This window comes from Anguilla rostrata, chromosome 13 (genome assembly GCF_018555375.3).
Source record: "Anguilla rostrata isolate EN2019 chromosome 13, ASM1855537v3, whole genome shotgun sequence".
In the NCBI taxonomy this organism is placed as follows: domain Eukaryota; kingdom Metazoa; phylum Chordata; class Actinopteri; order Anguilliformes; family Anguillidae; genus Anguilla; species Anguilla rostrata.
The window spans coordinates 22,694,917-22,712,748 of NC_057945.1; the positions used below are offsets into that span (position 1 = coordinate 22,694,917).

Here is a 17,832-nt window from a genome sequence, read left to right on the forward strand (position 1 = left end):
TAAGGCACAGTGTCTGTAATCAACAAGAAACAGACACGGTGTGATACTGTATTGGTGACAACTTACCAGCACAGTACTTCTTCACAGAACTTTAAATGACATTGATATCCCAATCGTTTCCCATTTCCACACATACACAGCAAAATCATGAAAAAATGGTGACAGATCGCAAGAGGGCAATAGCCCTGAAATGCTCTGTGAGGTTTACAATACAAAATAATTAATGCATTATTTGAATTGGGTTTATTTGCTGAAGGATTTCAGCAAATAAAGGATTTTTTGTTTGTTTGTTTTTTTAAGAAACCACAAAAGTTTCTCTAAAACTTTGAAGTTATCATAAACTTCATCAATATACTCCTTTTACAAAGTATTTTAATGCCAACAGAGTGGACAGTATAAGAAATAAGCCAACTTTTAATAGCATTGAAAGTATGCGCTCGCTGAATCTGCAGGAATTGTTTAAATAAGCAGCATGTGAGGTGCATTTTCAGGAGGTTTTGCTGTACTATTTAAGACTGCAGCTGGTTTTTGATTTTGGAAACACTGCAGCCACAGTGCCACACACAGCATGTGCAGATAAAGAAAGCAGACTATCATATCTTGCTAAGTTATTTTGCTTATCTGAACAATTTCATGTCTAACAGAATGCTATAAGCTTGCCTTTGTAACTGCCAGTATGCTGTGGTCACTCACAGTGTTCCAATTACTAATGATTTCCAAAGCTACTCAGGAGAGCATGTGCCTTATACTGAAAAGATTATCACCCTCTAATTTCCAGTGAATCTGAACTTATCCCCTCAGGATAGGGACTGATTCATCATTAAGTTGTTATCTTCAGCCATTCCACTAGGACTGTCACCTTGATAAAAAAAGATAAAATATGTGGGGGTTGCCAGGCTGCAGGTTCTAGTGTAAGGGAAATTTTAGTAGAGAAAAACATTGTTCATTGTTCAACAAAGACACTCATATATTTTAAAGAATAGAAAGTAGCAGCAGTATAAATTCTAAGAACAACATATTTTTGCATTTGCAATGCTCTGATATAGAAAGTAATAAATAAAAAATATAAATGAAATTAATTGAAATTAAAATGCAAGCAGTAAATCAGTAGACAAAGCATAAAGTAACTTTGTTCATCACCAAACTGCAAAATAATTGCCACAGTAATTAATTTTTTATCTGCATTTTGAATAGAGGGTGTGTGCATGGTTAGACTATGAGGGCAATGCACATAGGTGTGTGTGTGAGTGGGTGTATTGTGAATACTAGTGTCTGATTTGAGAAACACTAACTTGATATTTTTCTCAGGGAAAAATCATTTCAATTATGCCATTTAAAATTTTTCTTTATTTCATTTTTATGTATTTATTTACATTATTTGCGCACAGAGAAAGATTGTCATAACACGACTGTAGATAATGGCTAGATTGTTGTCGGCAGAAATTATATGAGGGACGCACATCCCCTTAACATCCCTTTTATTGCGCTGTCACGCTCACTTCTACGCTATAGTCACAAAATCCACTGCGAACCGAAGATTTGAATCGAGCGAAGACTCAAGTGGGTTATGTCACTGAAGACGTAGGCTACATTTTAAAGGTAGTCGACTTCGTGCGCCTCTAACCTGAAGAGGCTTTCATTGCAAATTTGGGAAAGGATACAAAGGTAATGTAGGATACAGTAGCCGAATACAACCGATATTCTTGTAAACGGAAACAGTAGTATAGTAACATTAGCCATCGTTTGAAAAAGCAGTTAGATTACGTGAAGTAGCCTACAGTTAAGCTGTTATTAATTGTTCACCGGGAGAGAAAAGCGAGCAGTTTAAGGTAGGACGTCGTCAGCCAGCATGGTGAAATTGTTATGAACGATTTCGACAAAGTTCCGTAATGCTAACAGCCTTTTCCAACGTTGCATAAAACGGATTGTATTTTTAAAAAATTGTATATAATACTTTGTTTATTTTGTTGCACTAATTTCTTGCAAATATTTCTAAAAATGCTACACTAACCAACCATTATTTTGAGGCTATTGCAAAAGCCAGATAAACAAATAGGCTGTGTCAACATTGCTTTTAGGCTTACAGTGACGGTAGTTAGCCTACTGTAACGTCGGCGCGTTTAATATTGCAAGCAGTGTTATGCTCCATCCATTACATAATGTGTTGCGAGTACTGGGGGTTCTGGTTTTACATTACCATTACTGAAACGAGAAAGCTGACTTAAGAGATCCACTGTCTAAGAAATCATTTTTCTGGAAACAAAGGTCGATATGTAGCCGAGGCTGTAGGCAATGTGCTGTTTTTAGATAAAGCAATGTTTTTCAATATTAGCCTACATAGCCTAATAAATACGAATTAATGCACTAAATGCATATTAATGCACGAATTAATGCACTAAATAATATAAACTACAATTATCGCCGTCGCGTTAGCCTTCAACAGTGATCAGTTTTAGTTAAAACATCCAAACATTCGAAAATGACAGAAACAATCTCTTTGGTATGACAGCACAACATTGACTTTGAGCTTTGATTCGTTACGACCCAAGTAGCCTAGTACAGTATTCTGGTTGAGTTATACATATTTTGAACAGCCCCATGAATTAAGGCTGCATAGGTCATCACATAATGAACACACACGAGCTAATGAAAGATGTCCTTTCCGTGTCAAGTGTGATGTAGAGTGGACAGCTGGGAATTTAATCACCCTAATTTTAGGTGTATTTCCTGAAACTTTGTGTAGCCTGACTGCTTTCCAAATGGAGCACCTGTTGTTTTTTTCTCCTTTAAAATAATTTGGCGCACAACATGGGGCTGTGTATATCCAGTTCCCACCGTAGAAGTTAAATTAATACCAGCCTGGTTCATGCCACCCTAGTGGATGTCGCACATGGGGCAGTGTAGACAACTGAACAGTGCAAACCACGGCTTTCCGCCGAACTCGCACAGAGCTGAATCGAAAGAAGACCACTCATATCCAGCTGGCATGGCCAATCGCCCAGCTGGGCCGTTCGATGAACGCGGGTCGAGAGAATCCAGACCCGGGGGCTCATCCATACACCACAGCGCCTGTTGTCAGTGTTTATTTACGTACTGGATAACGTGATTCGCGCGAGCTTTGTGGCATTTGGATCAAGCCGATGTATCAGAAGGTCCCATGGGAGTGTAATTGTTATATTGTGCCTGGGATGTGCTGTAAGCGCGGTTATTTGAAATAAAGCTTTGCTTTTTTTTTGCTTATTAACCTTTTTGTTTGATATTATATCATTTTGAACACATGCATTTGTTTTAACATGTGCTAATTTAATATCCTATCAAGATGTCAGAACCAACCACGGCACACAATTCTCTTACACAGTCTACAAGGAACTGCTTGACCTCTTCTGTCAGTGCACATTGTGTTTACAAATGATGTTTTTTTGCACTTAAAAAAGGTTTTCATCACCTCCGTTTATCTCCACTAAACTGAAGATATGGTCTACTCTGTACACTAATTTCACTGTGTGGAATTTTAATTTCTGTTCAGTTTTTTGCACATTGCTTCACCATGTGTTAGCTGGCAGATTGGGATACACCATTAATAATGCATTTCTGGGGAAATTATATCCAATGTGTGGAACAGCCTGGGTAGGTCATGTAGTAGAGGCAGAGACCCATAGTGTATTCAGGTCCAGGCTTGACATTGACACAGTCGTGGATAATGTCTAGTTTATAGGTAAGCGATGAGCCTAGATGTGCTGAATGTCCTGCTCTCCTCATTATGTATCCTTGTGCTCTTAGGTGAGCAGTGGCAATGGACCTGGAATTGGGGAACATGTTCTTCATTGCCGGAGGGACTTTGGCCATTCCTATTCTGGCTTTTGTGGCCTCATTCCTGCTATGGCCTGCAGCTCTGATCAGGGTGTACTACTGGTAAGGACAGTGGGGCCAGTACATGTCCATGTGACCTTGGATATCTCTTCTGGTCGATTAACAAACAGCAATTTATTTTACTCATCATCTGGTCCCCTTGCAAGCAGTACGGAGATGGGCCCTCGGAATTAAACAGAGCACATCAATTGCCATGCATTGGCTCAAGATGCAGTAAATATGTCCCCGCCCCAGTTCTGTTGTAAACATTACACAGCATGCATACAGCATATTTAAATGTATTAAGAATATGAAATGTATTATAGTTGTTAGTGGTAAGGAAAATGTGATGCAGGCATGTATGTACAAATGTATGAATTGTGATTTAGTTGGGTATTGCAAACACCATAATACAACACTCAGGCGCTTCCTGTCAGAAATGGCTTTGGTCCTTCCTCCTTTTTGCATGCAACCCATTTTGATATGCCGGCAAATGCCTGTTTTGTATTTGTTTTACATTTTTTAATGTTACTGTTTTCATGTAAAATAACTTAAACAAACTGGTCTCAACTAAAATGGAGAAAGCAAAGAAAATGGTAGGCCTTAGAGTAACGCCTGAACTGGACTGGTGTCAGCCTAAGGTTTCCTGCGGCTTGGGCATGTCTACCCTATTCCTTGATTGGTTTTGTGGCAGCTGTGTTTTTGTTTTATTGTTTCACTCACAGACTCATGCACACACAGACACACACACACACACACACACAGACACACACACACACACCTTTGATAGACCTTTTTCTTTTGGTAGCCAGACCATTGATGCACACGTCTTTAAGGTCTAAAAGGAGGGCAGTAATTGTATGTATGTATGTATGTATGAATGAATGAATGATGCTTTTTATTATTAAGTGTTTCTGTGGTTAAAATGTGTTTTCAGACCTATTCTAAATGAAGGTAGGTTTTTTTCTAGACTTGTCTCCCCTGTGGCCTCTTTCTGTCATGTTGGGTAAAGGGCACGGTGCGTGTGCAGCAGCACAGAACAAACATGTGCTGCCTGCCCTGTGCTCTTTGCCGTCTAATCACCTAGTGGCAAGCAGTGGCCACTGTCTCCCAGGCAGTGGGGGAGGGGGGGTTATGTCACTGATTTCAGAGCAGTAAGACTCATATTGAAGTCATACTGTATCTTCAGCTCAAGATTAGTTCTCAGTGGTAATCTCAAGTTCAAAGTACTTCTTCAAGGGGTGGGTTGAGATAAGGCATTATATAAACAGCAGCATGGTTTTTGATGTCTTGGTGGCTTGGAGAGCCTGGCGTTCTGCCGTGTACAGCTGTAATTTGTGTGTAATTATGTTGTGTGTTGTCAGAATCCCCTCAGACACACCAAACAGTGGAAGTATCTGCGTGGCAAATGAATGTGTGTAGTCTTACCTGGTGCTACTGGAATGGGATTCATTTAATGTTATCTCAGTTATCTAACTCTAATAATAATAGGTTTTAACCTTTCCTCTGTGCTAACATTGTAGATAGAAGGAGACTGCAAATGAGGGACTATAGCCTCTTTCTGCCAGTAGTAGCACTGTCCAGTAAATTACGTGAATGACATAAATAAAAGACTGTGACTGCGTTGCATTCTGTTTCCCAACGAAACCTTGCTGCTGTGAATTACAGGTACTGGAGGAGGGCCCTCGGCCTACAGGTGCGCTACGCTGACTGTGAGTCATACCGCTTCTGCTACTCGACCAGAGGGAAGCCGGGGAGCAAGCCGTCCGTCCTGATGCTGCACGGCTTCTCCACTCACAAAGACATGTGGCTGTCTGTGGTCAAGGTAAGAGCACGGAGGCCGCCCGAGAGGGACAGACACTATGGCCGCCTTGTTGACAGGCACAGCAGGTTACATTTTCATTGCGTTTGTGTGTGAATTTCACCAGGGATGAGGCCACGAGAAAGTAGAAGTAGCTCCCTTGAAGCAAAATTTGAAATGGAAAACTAAGTCGGCTCAAATTACCATGAAAGTGCATTATGTTATTAAAGCGGTCATTCTAATCGTGCCTAAAACCAGGCTAATCTGCGGCTTACAGGACCAGAGAGGCAAAAGCTGGTCAGGCTCTGTGGGATCATTAGAACCACAGGAATTGGAAAAAAATCTCAGCTAATGTTCTGATTATAACTTGTATTCCTTTTGCAGTTCTTGCCGAAACACCTGCACCTCGTGTGTGTGGACATGCCTGGACATGAAGGGACTTCACGCACCAATGCCGCGGACTACTCCATAGACGGGCAGGTCACAAGGATCCACCAGGTGGGCGCTTGCACAGTAGTAGTAAATGTTAAACTAACATGCTAAAGCTAAACAATAGACCTCAAGACAACAGACTTTTCTGTCATTTGTGACTCGTTGTCAAACAGGCTGTAAGAAATGATGAGGCATGTTTATTCAGTTATCCAACAATTACAACAAGACTGTCTGTCAGCAATTACCATCACAGCAAACAGTCTCTTTTGGCTTGTGGAGTAACTAAACAACCATGGGAACAATGGAGCACTCTAAATACGTTATCTGAGTCCTTTGTTCCCAAAGGGCAGGGCACAGAAATGTGTATTCTACATTAGATATTTAACTTTGATGTCTAACTTAGTTATCTGGATTAACTAACCTCCATGTCCTGCTGCCTGCTGGTCAGTGGGGGGTCTGACACTCAACCATCTGCCAGAGGCCTGGTCAGGTAGTGGCCTATTGTGTCCTATAATCTAATTAAGTGATAGTGAGTCTTGTATGTGTTTGTGTGTGAATATGATGGATACAACTATAGACTATTTTCCAATAAAACCAAGCCAAGATAGTACTATGGCATGTCCTTCTATTTCTGGTAATAATAGTAAGAAATGCAGTCATGCGTCCATGTCTGTGTGTGTGTGTGTGTGTGTGTGTGTGTATCTGTGTCTGTGTTTGTCTGTGTTAATGCCCTGTGCAAGAGGAGGGGTGTGTATGCAAATGCAGGATGAGTTTAGGGTGACTGTTGAGCCAGGACAAGATGGTGAGGTGTGATACTTGGGGTATCTGACACTTGATATCTGAGGAGTGGAGGAAGGGACCATACAGGGTCTCTAATATCTTACCAGGTTGAGTTCTACTCTTTCAAAGTTTGCATTTTCAACTATGTGATTTAATAGCAGCATTGTGTGCCTAGTTGCTGCCATATCGATAGGGCTTGCACTACTATGATCCTCTACAATCATGCAAAGTTTGATATGTTTTCATTTTTCCCTCTGGGTTTTATGCCCATTGTTAAAAGGTTTTTTTTTAATCCTTCCAATGTTGAAACATTGCATATGCACCTGTGTTGCCCTCTTGTAATAGTGAAAGTTGGCACATTCCTGGCACTTAGGAGGGGCCGATAATGTTTCTCATCCTGGCTCTGTACTCTGAAGCTCTTTATCGTGCGAGGCATCTTTGCTGACTCAAGGCAATAATGCAGTCTGCTGAAGGAGCTGCATGTTTAAAATGTGATTTGTGAAATCCAGCCGGGGTGTCCCATTACTGATCAGATAACAGTTTTAGGCTTTGGGCACATCTTTCCTATGTATTATTATTGTCATCATTTTTCTTCTTCTTCTTCTTCTTCTTCTTCTTCTTCTTATTATTATTATTATTATTATTATTATTATTATTAGAAGAAGAAATTGGTTAAATGTTGTTCTTTATTTTTTCACATGCCGTGACCGGTGACAGATTTTGAATGGAACTTCACCAACTTCACCTTCATCATTCTGGATATTGGGACACATAGTTAAGTTAGAGGCATGTTTCAGCTAAAGAATGTGACTAGTGAAATATCTGAATAAACGCTACTCAGGGACCTTCAGTGGAGGGATCAATGAAATTCAGTAACACCAAATTAAGGTCAATTTTCCCTTCAAGACAGCTGCTACATTGTGTGCTGTGTTTTAAAGTCATCGTGGAAAGCACTATGGCAGTGTTACACAACAGTTTAGGAACTGGACTTGTAACTCAGAGGTTGCATGTTTGAGACCCAGCTGAGACACTGCCCATCATACCCTTGACCAATGCTTCAGGGGAATATCCAGCTACATGAATAGATAAAATGGAAGCTGTGTGTAAATCATTTGGGGCTATATTTGCTAAATGTCTAAAATATAAATGCCAATGTAAGTCTAGGGGAGTAAGTGATGGTAGACCTGGCCTCCCCCCTCATAACAGTTTGTGGACAATATCCGGCTGAACAAGAAGCCCTTCCATGTGGTCGGCACATCCATGGGAGGAAACGTGGCTGGAGTTTATGCTGCCCGCTACCCCTCAGACGTCTCTGGCCTCACGCTCATCTGTCCTGCAGGTCAGTAAGGATCCTGCATGGATTAATACTGTGGGTGTGTGAACATGTGGGCCTGCATTAAAGTCACACTGCTGCCACACCAGTCCACTCCGGCTGCTCTGGCGTGCCTTCCCATCTCTTCCCTCTCCCAAATGGGCCCCTCCTCTTTTCAGTTGAGTCTTTATCCTATTCTCTGTTTTGGCCCCCCAGTGGTGGAATGAGCTGCCTGCTATAGTCAGGACTACTGAAAATGGAGCTGTTTTAAAACTGAACTGAATTTTTGTGCAGCAAATCCTGAACTCAGTGCATTTCTTATGGGCTGAATACGCCTACTTATAACACTGTACAACATAAAGCCTAATATGACTCTTACTATCTTTGTAGGTTAATAATTTGGAGATTTATGTAATGACTCTTGTATCAGTATTGGCTGTGGCACTGATAACTTGGTATTGCCTCTGCTCTTTGCCTAAACTTTTTGTAAGTTGCATAAGGGCATCTGCTTTAGTCTGCTTAGTGTAAGTGTTGTATTAGCATTCACATCTGCCACATGATTCATTGTGCTTGCTCCATTTATTATAAAAAAGCATTCAGGATTTATGTTATGATTCGAATTAAACATTTTGATGCACAACATTTATCCAAGTGACTCCCTTCCCCTCTCTCTTGCTGCATGCACGTAGGCCTGAATCAGCCTCATGAAAGCAAGTTTGTCAAGCACCTGCGGGTCTTAGAGAAGACCCAGAACATCCAGACCATCCCGCTCATACCGTCCACGTCTGAGGAGATGGACCAAATGATAAAGCTTGTCTCGCATATCCGTTACAAGATCCCTCAACAGGTACAGCCCCCTCTCATAAAGAACCATGGGCTGCATGCAGCCCGTCTGTAATGTTATGACCTCTGTTTAAGGAAATATTCTCTGTGACTCTGGATAATGTTTGTACTTTTAGAATCAGTCATACATGGTTTGCCAAAACTCTGTCAACTGACTGCACTCTGTCTGCGCTGTCAGTTGATCAGTAGAAAATGAACGCGCTCACCTGAAGCATATTAACTAATAACTGGGTGCTGAATCCCACAAGCTATAAATGGAAGAGAAAAATGGACAGCATTCACAAGAATATTATGAACTATTGCTTTATTACATGAATGTATGAGGGCATGATATGCACAAATGTTTTGGCACAAGCCTTCTTCAGTGTGCTGAATGTGCGAAAAATAGTCAGCTGAGCAAGTCACCCTGCCAGTATGATGTTCCTACCGTATGTGTAAGACCGAATGTTTCTTTTTAAGCTTCTAAAATTAATCAGCAATATTTTATATATCTGAAATTAGCAAAATGGGGTGTTTTTCCTTTAACAATAATCACCAAATTATTACTTTTGTCTGTACATAAGTGGTATTAGTGTAGTAAGCATTGAGCTTAACTTCTCATTTACCAAGCATTTAACTTTCTTAAAGATTCTTTTTACCAAAAATGTTTTTCTTTGCTTTTTCTGTTAGATTCTTCAGGGATTAGTGGATGTCCGAATACCTCACAATGATTTCTATCGAGAAGGTCAGTCATTTTCACAATTCCACATTGATTTGACAACCAGGACATTATTTTGTACGTGTACAGATTTTTGGTATTTTGGTAATGGTATCTGTGAGGTATACTGTGCGGACGTATGATTTACAAGTGTAAAGGAATTCCTATTTATATTTCCTTTTATATGTCGTATTTGCCTAAATAAATGTGCTGATTTTTTTCAGCAGGAAATCATTAATGCAAATTGAACACCAAAACAAATACAACTGAACTGTTCATTCGATTGTTGAGTTGTGTAGTGTTTTTAAATATGTTGAATTAGCTTTGTTGTTCAGTTATGTCTTTCTTTTTCTTTTAAATGTCGGTCTTTCTCTTCCTCCTTCTCTAACCATTTTCTCTGTCTCCCTCCTTGTCACTTTCTCCCAAACCCCCCCGTTTCTCCTTCTGCTCTCGCCCCCTCTCAAACGTGGGAACAGCTTCTCTCTTCTTTTCCTCTTCCATAGCTTGTGCATTTTCTTCATTTCTGCTCTGTCTTTATTGCCCACTGCAGCATTCATGGAGATAGTGGGGGAGAACTCAAGATATTCCTTGCATGACAACATGCACTTGATCACAGCTCCTGTGCAAGTCATTTGGGGAAAACAGGATCAGGTAAGAGAACAAAGACCAAAAGCCATTTCGAAAAAAGCCTATGTCCTAAGATACGGGTCCTGAACCCGGGCCCTGGACAGCTGCAGGGTCTGCTGGTTTTCCTTGTCGTAGCACTTAATCAATTAAAGCAGCTGATTACACAGTCATCAAACTTACACCACCTGCTGTCTTCGGTCAGAATTTTTTTGCTGAGATTAAAATAAAAACAAAACTCAGCAGTCCCTGTGACTCTCCAGTGACTCTCACAGACCTGTGTTTGGAAACCCTGGCCTCCCAGGACTAGGATGTAAAAAAAAAACAAATTATCCCTGCTCCAGAGAGTAATAGTTTACTGCGGTGTCTGTGGAGTGAGTATCGGTCTGAAAGGGGGCTTCTCTTCTCTTTTTTCCAGGTGGTGGATGTCTCTGGAGCCTCAGTGTTAGCAGATGCCCTGCCTGAGTGTCAGGTGCACCTTCTGGACAACTGTGGTCACTCAGTGCCTGTAGAAAGGCCTCGTAAAATCGCCACCCTCATGACAGACTTTCTCATCGCCCAGCAAAACGTGGGAAACGACAGCAGCAAGAAGCTCTCCTGAGGCAGCACCCACATCCCCCAGGAGGAGAAAATAACTTTAAGAATTTGTACATATAATTTTACAATGTGTACATTTCTGACCCAGTCATCTCTCAGGGAATCACCCCAAATCCCTCTGTTCTCTCTTCTCCGTACTGTTATTGTGCAGGGGGTTATGCACAGTATTTTAGGGCATTTCAGGCACTTTACAGTGAAAAGGAATCAGAATTGAATAATGAAGAAAATTATTTAAATGTGTGGCTGTTTTAGTGTTTCCTTCAGCTCATTTCTGCATGTATTTTCTCTCAGAGTGGTCTTGTCTTATTTGTGCATCGTTTGGTGTATGTTTTCGTTCATTTTGAACTATGGACACACTCAAGCAAGTCATGTCCAGGCTGTTGAGTGTGCAATAGTCACAATGATTCTATGAAGCCATTTCTGGACAGCAGTAGCAGGACATTAGCAGAGGTACCACAGAATTTGTTACTCCTGAAAAAGACTTGAACAGATCATTCAACCACATAATTTACATTCTCTTCACAGACTTCACAGATTCTATTCATATGCAGCAGGTTTGTGTCCTGTTTCTGAGAGATCCACGAACCAGGGACTGAACAGCTCGTACAGAATGTAAATGTAAATGTAGTTTTACACTGAAATTCACTGCATTTTTTTATTCAATTGTTATTTCTGCTTGAATGTGGTACTAAAAAGTACTACTTTAGAGACATAGACAAGATGTGGTGAACACAAACAATATGATTATTTAAATACAGTACAATACACCACTGTATGAATACAGTGCAGTGTAATATGCATTCACTTACCTGGGAAATTGTAACATAGGATATTATGCAATAAATTGGAGTTTTATGGAATAAAAATGGCAAATAAATTATGGTATAATTAAAGCAGGACAAATCTACCTGTCTAAACTAAGTCTATGGTATTTAATACATTATACATATAATATATGAATATTGTATGCATATTGTATTGCTAATAATATTGTATACTAAATTTAATTGTTTTAATATATGTATTAATAAAATCAATACATTCATAGAAATTCTGAATTCTGTGTAAAAAAGTTATTGTATTTTGTATTGATCCTGCAGTGTATGATGTTAGGTATGGATGAGCTTATGTTCATTAAAGGATAATTTGCCTCAGACTGAGCATGTGATGGTATGGTTGGTAAGTGTTGTAAGTCTTACTGTCAATCAGTATTCTACCCCCATATTCGGTTTCTGCATTTCATCTGTGGCTGTGGGTAATCCTGTGCTCCCAATTTACATACATTCAAATGCATATGTAATTAAAAAAAACATTTTTAATTCACAGTATGTATATGTGTTACATTTATAGAGTACAACTACAATATTATAAACTGAATGGACATTAACTGCATAATGCCACACAATACAGAGCTGAGAAGCTGGAAAATTCTGGCAATTCATTTGGAATTTGTATATCATTCAGAGGACACTCAAACTGGGGTGGAGGGAGTGGGTTTGACTTAAATTGTGAATTATCTATGGTTTGCATAATCAGCATTACAAACTACAGTGTATTATTGCAAAGCACTATACGTGCAACAGGAAATGTTGCAAGGAAAATGTCTGCTCAAAACAGTGATAGATTTAGAGGTGCTGTAATATATGTCCTAGTCAGAACGCGCCTCAGGAAGTGCCGAACAATTATTTATATTCAACTAGACTTTCTTTTAGACAACTAGACTAGAACAATTTCTTACAAGCCAATGTCGCCACTAACCATTCCAATACAGTAGGTGGCAGTGATCAAGAAGTGTACAGGACGTACATAGTGTAGTTACATGTAACGTCCACAAGAGGAGGCGGTGTACCCGCTGGCCGCATAGACCTATGGCATAGACGATATAAACGCTGTATGGCTGGCCGTGTCATGGGAAGGAAGAAAGTACGCAAGCTGATGTATCTTTGAGCAACTCGTGGTTGTGGCCTAGTATCTCGCTGTTTTGTCATTTGTAACAAAGCGATTTACGAGTCAGTCTGTTGAATTTAGGAGCCATAACAATCGATATATTTTCGGAATAGTTTCGCTCAACAAGGCATGCATAAATTAAGTGTGACCATGTTGCTTGCTTGCTAGCTAGCTAGGGTATCGATGTATGCTTTAGATAATATTTGAGCTTGACGGACTGCCTCACTAGATTGGCTAAATCTGCTGCAAAGTACCTCTATAGCTTTATCTTGTGTCCTTTTCAAGTAGGTAGTTTTGACATACTGGCCAAATGATGCAGCAAGCTAACTAAAGCTTTCTGCTGAAATCATTTGTTCATTCCGTTAGCCAATGAAATGGGGTATGCTGACAATATGTCGGAATCTGTCAGTTATGAACGACTGGTGTTCAAAAATGCATCAGTTTACCACTATATGAAGATTTACTTGTAAGTAGCGTCATAAAATCTATATTTTAATTAAATTTCTTATAGCAGTATGTTTTTTGTATTTAAAATATTTTTTATTTTATTTCCAGAATATTGGACAGTGACGACAGAAAGTTCAACGCAGCTCATTTCAAGCAAATTGTCATCTCTGCACTTAGGGATTTGTACGGAGAGGTAAAAACCGGGATGGGGAGAAACACTGAAAGCTGAATGAACAGGACGTGGTCACAGATTTATGCTTCATTAAATAGATCTATGTGATTAGTGTATACGGACAACTTAGTCGCAGTTATCTGATACTAAGATTTCTCATCTGAATACCTATCTGAACTTTTTTCTATGAAATTAAGGACTCTTGATTTTTATTTTCATCGATATTTAGTTGTTTTCAATTTAAATGTATGAATTTTTTTTTTAGATTGGAGCTGCATTTCCTTTCGATGTTCTAAAATTTGAGGAAGATACACTCACAGCAGTGCTTCGGGTTTACAACAGGTAGGCTACCGTGATGTGAAATTAACCAGGTGTTTTCTTATGTTAATGTGGATTTGAAACCATCAGTGTCTTTTTGTCTGTTCTGTAGATGTCTATGGCTTTTACTATGTGGGTTGCATTTGTTCAGTATACCGTGGTGTTTTATCATTAAACATTTTGTTAGCTAACAATGATAGTTTAAAATATCACTTTCAGAAAATAATTATACTTGCTTTAACTGAAGAATTGGGAATGGGGGTGGAAGGACAGTTGTGGCATTTGCTTGTTATTATTTACCATTCAGGACACAGCATCATAATTGCTATGCTGAAAGTGAATGAGCTTCTGTGCCTAAAATGTTTGCACACCCTCTATCCAAACCCACCCCAGTGGCTTGGTGAAGCTGTGGAGTGCCCTGACACTGCTTGGATCCTACCATAGTGAACCATGTGCTGTCCGTGTTGTACAGGTAAATTTACCTTACCGCCTCTTTCGACAGCAAGCTGGCTGCAACTCCTTTGGTATGATAATGCACACAATAGACTTGTATGGTGTAATTGCCAGTCCTTGGTGTAAGTTTAGTGGTATGTGGTTAGATTGCAGCTTATTTGGATGCAGAGTAAATATAAGCTGCATGCGATGCATTCAAACTAATTCTTCATTTAGTTTTCAGGAGAGAAAAATGACTTGTGCTAAATAGATGGAAATAATCACACTGCATGCTTCTGCACTGAGTGACTATGAATCATTTTTCAAAAACCCTCAATTCAAATGAACTTTAAACAATTAAATAAAAATTATGTAAAGGAATCTGTGAAGTCTTGTGATGCTTTTTATTTTGTATGTTGTGTTACATATGAAATTAATCATTCCCACAAAAAATAAAATAAAATGGATCTCTTATCTTTTGTAGGTTTCACCCTTTCTGCTAGCTTTATCTGGAAACAGCAGAGAACTGGAGCTGGACTGATCTCTTTTTTGTCTCATTTTGACAGGTCAACTGCACAAGCTGTTTTGCTGATGTCTGATTGGCTGAAAAGTATCTACAATCACACTTTTTTTTCAGTCATTCGGGCATCAGCCCAACAGCTTGTGCAGTTGACCTGTCAAAATGGCAGGTCAATTTCTTTTACAGTAATGGGTTGTTTGCCTCTCATGCTGACAAAGGCTTTTGGAGGGACACTGCTGCCTGTTTAGAGCCCACAAGAGCGTGACCCCGCTCATCCACATCCACCCTAGCTACTCTAAAGAGGGCCTCTCTAAAAACCCCATTGTTCAGCTGCTGCTGATTGATGGGCTTATCTCCGCTGTCCTAGGGACCCTGGCAGAGGGAGAATACCCCTCTCAGGAAATGTGTTTTCCTGAACTTTTGTACGTAGGGAAGATGGTGTCGGCAGAAGAGAAGTTTTGCTTTGCCTTCATTCCGTTTCCTGTTACTGACAGCTTTACTGGAGGAGGATATTGTGGTCATGTCACGAGAGGTCAAGCATCCAGTACAGTGTAAGAAGTTGGTAATATCTTTGAGTGATCTCCATAATGAGCAGCTTAAGAAATGTCTATATTTAATTCTTCATTATTGGAAGCACAACCTTTTTCCTTACGGGTTTGATGCAGTGATTAACTTTTGTTCTGATTTTTTTTTTTTTAATTGGTGCTTTTGTTCCTAGATTTGATTAAAACGAGAACCTTGCAAACGGTATCAGTTTTGTCTTCTGACCTCTAGTGTATAATAATGAAAATAACTGATTGTTGAGAGCAGTGGTTTACGGTCCAAATTCCTCCTCTGATACTGAAACTGTATTCCAGATTGTCACCAAAATAAATATTAAACACCTGCTGTAGATTATGTTCAAAGTTGTGGATTACTTTTTCAGTACGTTTCTCAAACAATGAATGAACATTATCAATTGTGTGGGAGGGGGGAGGGGGGGGCTTGGACATCATTTTATTAACTACCAAAATGAAAGAAAAGCCAACCACTGCACTTCTCTCTGTAAGGTTGTATTGATGAAACTCCCTACTCACACACTAGATTTATACTAGCAGTCGGCTGATTCTGAGTTGCCTGTCTGTTTTGTCTTGAAACTTGAACAATGCCTGAGTGAGGAGTCTGTGCTTTCAACCACAGTTACCCCTGTTGATGATATCTTTCCTTCAGTCTTCCAACATCACCTTAGCCACTGTTCCTTGTGCATTGTCAGCAGTTTGAACATATTTTGTCATTGAAGCTCCTGCCAAACATACCCCAACATCTGCCCTTGCTTCAAAATCACTGCAATCTTTCATAGCCATTGTAGCCAAAATATTGGCCAGCTGGCCCTACCAATAATTTTTTATACACAACTGTGAGCGTGCTGGGATGTTAACTTATTTAACTCTGGAACTGCACCTGTTTTCTGTATACTTTGTGTATTCCTTGTTTACTCAAATGTTTATTTTGTCATCTGCCTGCAGGCAAAACTGAACTTGTTTAACCGGAAAACACTTTGCATCAGTTGTGTAAAATGCTTTCAACCTGAGCGCCCAGTGGAATGTTTTAATTAATCAAGTAAGTGTTGAATAACAAGAACAACATGAAGGTCTGAACACCCATGCTGCTCTCCAGGGGCTAGCGTGTACAGCACTGCTAAGGGCTAATAAAAAGCATTTTCCGTTGCATCTTTGGTCCACTAATATTGTAAGGATTACAAAGATATGCTTGTGTGTATCCTCACTTTTTACTGTATTTTGCAGTTTTTAGTTAGATCAGGGATCCCCAGCCTTGGTCCTTGAGATACACATGGTTTACTTTTGTAACTTTTAATTAAAGCATTTTGTTACACAATTGACTCATCTTTTGGAGCATTTGTTTCTATATAAGTTTGCTAATTTTCATGGCGCCTATTCGACACTAGATGTCTCTGTCGGTACAGTATTTGGATGAACAGGTACCACTTAAATCCTCCATCACGTGACCTATTGAGGGATTGGAACACATTGGGTTGGATTCTGCAGCTCTTCGATAGGAAAACAGCTAGGTTGGGGCGGGTTAGTTACCCAACAGTCATCTAAAAACAACGTCAAATTTATGTAGCAACGTGCAATACTTAATTAAAGAGTAGAACAATTTATGTAGTGAAACCTGTAATATAATGGTAGCCCCACTGACACGACAGTAACCAAAAGAAACTACAGTCGTCTACGGCCACAGGTGCGTTTATAAATAAAACAAATTGATGAATGAATAAGATCATTTTGAATTTGGTGACCACAAACGATTTGGTAGCACCAAATTACTTTAAGTTTCGTGATCTGCTGACGGTGCATTTATTTATTTTCGTAATTCTGGACCGCGCATTACCTGTAAATACGTTTGAAAGCTAAGTGACTGCTGTCTAATATGTGACGCAGGCTCGTCGAATCTGAGTGTGTAAAATCGCAATTCAATTGTCAGTTTATTTAAAATATTTATTGTTCCGCATCACGTGGATGGAGGATAAAGATGCAAGCGAGAGAAAAAATCAGCTAGTGTAGAGTAGTCCTAGACTCCGCAGACCACAAATAGAGACCAACTGCGGGCTGATTCTCAGACCGCACGGCCACATACATTCGGGCCACTGACGCTCTGAGACAGGAAACTGGAAATAAAGTTAGTTTATTTTTGTGTGTGCCGAATAGGCACGTATAGTTTGCACATTTCGAATAATTGATACATCAGTCTATACTGCATTCGCATGTCTGGCATACAGCATTTTCAGTCATTTAGCCTACTGGAATTGAAATAGGCTACAAAGTCAACGTGACAGGTTTTAAAGCCTGTTTTGACGGTGGTTTGAGCAATGTTTTGTTCTTTGTACTCACTAACAGAATAGTTGTAACGTACAGAATGCTGTGCACAAATTCTTATCCATATCAAAATAGAGAAAATATTTCTCCAGCACTTTAGTCACTGCATTGGTTAGCAGTTAATCTTAGAACTGAACGTTTGAATTGATTGTATTGCGTTTAAAGCCCTTAATAACGTAGTTTCA

General features: G+C 39.7%; 2 protein-coding genes across 5 annotated transcripts; both read left to right on the forward strand.

The window, feature by feature from the left end:
- The first annotated feature begins 1,454 nt into the window (after nucleotides 1-1,454).
- Nucleotides 1,455-12,091, forward strand: abhd6a (abhydrolase domain containing 6, acylglycerol lipase a). Of its 4 annotated transcripts, none has more exons than XR_010324935.1 (9): nucleotides 1,455-1,829; nucleotides 3,781-3,912; nucleotides 5,518-5,674; nucleotides 6,035-6,148; nucleotides 8,069-8,201; nucleotides 8,864-9,021; nucleotides 9,687-9,741; nucleotides 10,191-10,365; nucleotides 10,757-10,963. XR_010324935.1 is itself a non-coding variant. In XM_064305351.1 (9 exons), the coding sequence occupies exons 2-9, from the start codon at nucleotides 3,794-3,796 to the stop codon at nucleotides 10,937-10,939; spliced, it is 1,020 nt and encodes a 339-aa protein (XP_064161421.1). In that variant the 5' UTR covers nucleotides 1,463-1,829; nucleotides 3,781-3,793; the 3' UTR covers nucleotides 10,940-12,091. The 4 variants fall into 4 exon arrangements, 3 of the variants coding, with proteins under 3 accessions (XP_064161421.1, XP_064161422.1, XP_064161423.1); XM_064305351.1 differs by having other exon boundaries at nucleotides 1,463-1,829; nucleotides 10,265-10,365; nucleotides 10,757-12,091; XM_064305352.1 differs by having other exon boundaries at nucleotides 1,463-1,665; nucleotides 10,265-10,365; nucleotides 10,757-12,091.
- Nucleotides 12,092-12,792: 701 nt separating this feature from the next.
- rpp14 (ribonuclease P/MRP 14 subunit) lies at nucleotides 12,793-14,810 on the forward strand. Its single transcript, XM_064305354.1, has 5 exons — nucleotides 12,793-13,348; nucleotides 13,438-13,522; nucleotides 13,767-13,843; nucleotides 14,213-14,291; nucleotides 14,736-14,810. Exons 1-5 carry the CDS (start codon nucleotides 13,257-13,259, stop codon nucleotides 14,790-14,792), a joined length of 390 nt encoding a protein of 129 aa, XP_064161424.1. The 5' UTR covers nucleotides 12,793-13,256; the 3' UTR covers nucleotides 14,793-14,810.
- The last annotated feature ends 3,022 nt before the right edge of the window (nucleotides 14,811-17,832 follow it).